The sequence below is a fragment of the Urtica dioica genome, chromosome 6, assembly GCF_054948205.1.
Source record: "Urtica dioica subsp. dioica isolate 48M chromosome 6, U.dioica_male_clone48M_v1_H2, whole genome shotgun sequence".
Lineage (NCBI taxonomy): Eukaryota > Viridiplantae > Streptophyta > Magnoliopsida > Rosales > Urticaceae > Urtica > Urtica dioica.
The window spans coordinates 25,500,609-25,503,543 of NC_142761.1; the positions used below are offsets into that span (position 1 = coordinate 25,500,609).

Genomic DNA, 2,935 nt, shown 5'->3' on the forward strand with positions numbered 1-2,935 from the left:
AGAGAATCCTTCCACAACCTTCCTATAGTAGCCAGCAAGATCCAAGAAACTCCTTATTTCAGTGACTGTCTTTGGCTGACTCCACTGCCTCACAGCTTCCACTTTAGCAGGATCTACCATGATACCAGCGCTACTGACAACATGGCCAAGGAATACTACACGCTCCAGCCAAAATTCACACTTCGAGAACTTAGCGTATAGTTGCTTTCCCCTCAGCCTACTTAGCGCTAGCTCTAGATGCTGCTCATGCTCTTCATTAGTTTTTGAGTAAATTAGAATGTCGTCGATGAACACGATCACGAACTTATCCAGAAAGTCCTCAAATACTCGGTTCATCAGGTTCATGAACGCTGCCGGCGCGTTAGTCAATCCAAACGACATAACTAAGAACTCGTAATGACCATGTCGAGTGCGAAAAGCAGTTTTCGGGATGTCTTCATCTTGAACCCTCAGCTGATGGTATCCCGAACGCAAGTCAATCTTCGAGAACACTGTCGCTCCTGACAGTTGATCAAAAAGATCGTCGATCCGCGGCAACGGATACTTGTTCTTGATCGTTACTTGGTTCAATCCACGGTAGTCAATACAGAGCCGTAGAGAGCCATCTGCTTTCTTAACGAACAAGACTGGCGCTCCCCAAGGCGAATGTCTTGGTCGTATGAACCCTTTGTCAAGCAACTCTTGTAGTTGCGTCTTGAGTTCTTTCAATTCTGCTGGAGCCATACGATGTGGAGCTTTCGATATCGGAGTTATGCCTGGAATTAGTTATATGTTGAACTCAACTTCTCGATCAGGAGGTGGACCTGGAAGATCTTCTGGAAAAATATCAGGGAAATCTCTAGCAACTGGAATCTCCTGCAACTGCGACTTGACCGTCTTCGTGACGTTTACCACGCTTGCAAGGTAACCAGCGCATCCCTGATGCATCATCTTTGCAGCATTCAGCGCCGATACGATCGGAAAACTCGATTTCCGAGAGGAACCTTGGAACTGCAACGGTCCAAGTCTTGGGTTCTGGAACAGAACCAACTTCTTTTGGCAATCTATGATTGCATGGTGGGTACTTAACCAATCCATTCCGAGGATTACGTCATAGTCCACCATTTCCAATTCTATCAAGTCTGCTTTCATTATCCGATCATGAACTCGGATTGGCACATCTTTAAACCAGTATAATGACTGGTACTTTTCCCCAGAAGGCGTAGCCGTGACGAACGGGTACGGGAATTCCTTCTGATGCTCAGCTAACTGACCAGACTTCCTAGATGCAATGAATGAATGCGTGGCTGCTGAATCTATCAATGTATATATAGAGAAGGAATCCACGAAAATCTGACCTGTGACAGCGGTGGACGACCCTGCTCGCACATCATCTTCAAGGATGGAGAAGACTCTGGCATTAGCTCTCGGCTGCTCTTTGGGTGCAGGGGTCTTTACTTCTGGATTCTCACATACCCGAGACAGATGACCCTCTTTCCCGCATTTGAAACATACCAGCGCACAAGCATAACACTCTCCCTCGTGCGATCGGCCACACCTTCGGCACACGGGAGACTGATTGCTTCCAGAGGTCCTAGGCTTCTTACTAGGCGGCCCTGACCATCCGCTATCTTCACGGCCTCTGTTCCGGTTCACCGACTGTGATCGGTTTCCAGAACTTCCCTGAGGTCGATAACTCGAGCCTTGCTGGGACCTCATTCCGTCTCCTCACTGCGGCCGACTCTCCCATCTTGACTGGGATTTGAATATTTTCCTTGATTCACTCTGCTTTGGGCCAGCAGCTTCAAAAGGTGTTGCAGCAATTGGTTTCGGTGCAGGAGTTCGATCACGCTCGCGCCAACCAGCAATCCGCAAAGCTCTTTGCACGGCGTTGGCGTAAGAGCGAGGTCCATCATCGCCGCTATCCACTTGGCTCACGATATCCACGTTGAGCCCATGCATGTACTTCATCTTCCTAGCCTGATCAGTAGCGACTAGGGAAGGAGCGAACCTTGCTAACGTGTCGAACTTTGTCGTATATTCTGATACTGACATTGAACCTTGTTGTAGGCTCATAAACTCGCGTACCTTGTTCGACAAGTTAGCTTCACTCAGGTACTTCCCATGGAATAGATTGAGGAAATGGACCCACGTCATTGAGTGGACATCCTCAGACGACGCCACCACTTCCCACCAGCCCCTAGCCTCATCCTCCAGTTGATTCACAGCGCAAGCCACTCTCTCGCTATCAGACAGCTGCATGTAGTTAAAGATTTGTTGCATCTTCTTGACCCAGTTCTCAGCTGCAGCTGGATCAACATGGCCATCAAACGTCGGAGGCTTCTGCTTACGAAACCTCTCGTATATCGGCTCGCTCACAGGAGGAACGACGTCAGGAATATGGAAGTTGAGCTCCTCAAGAGGATCCACAGGCACTGGTGGTGGATTCTCTAGTCGTTCTCTTGGAACTAGAGGCGCTGGGTGCTGTTGAGGCGGCGCATTCAGCCTCGTTACGAGTTTTGCGATCATGTGGTTCTGTTCCTCTAGCTGCTGCACGAATCTCTGATTCATCTCATCTCTCTGGGTCGCGTCGGCAACTTGTCTCTCCAGCGCGTGTCTGATCTCCGTGAGATCCGCCGTTGTAACATTATCGGCATTAGACGGGTTTCGTCTAGGGCCCATGCCTGCTCAATTCTATATATGGAAGAGGGCACGGTAAAAATCCAAGTCTCAACATCGAGAATGCGAGAAAAGAAAACACCTCAACACACGATCCTAACTCAAAACGACATTTCACAAACATTTCTCATACCTACATCAAGTCAAAAGATATATATAACCTGCATTCATGCATCAAGTATTCACATGTCACATGGCAACTAACGCTATTTACACAAATCTACAGACTCCCAAAAAAGAGACTAGCATTTCCCGAGGCTTAGTCAGACGAGTTTCA

The 2,935-nt window shown here is 48.3% G+C and overlaps 1 protein-coding gene across 1 annotated transcript; it reads right to left on the minus strand.

The window, feature by feature from the left end:
• Positions 1 to 1,414: 1,414 nt before the first annotated feature.
• Positions 1,415 to 2,661, minus strand: LOC149393524 (uncharacterized). Its single transcript, XM_089618061.1, has one exon. It carries the CDS (start codon positions 2,659 to 2,661, stop codon positions 1,708 to 1,710), a length of 954 nt encoding a protein of 317 aa, XP_089474187.1. The 3' UTR covers positions 1,415 to 1,707.
• Positions 2,662 to 2,935: the final 274 nt, after the last annotated feature.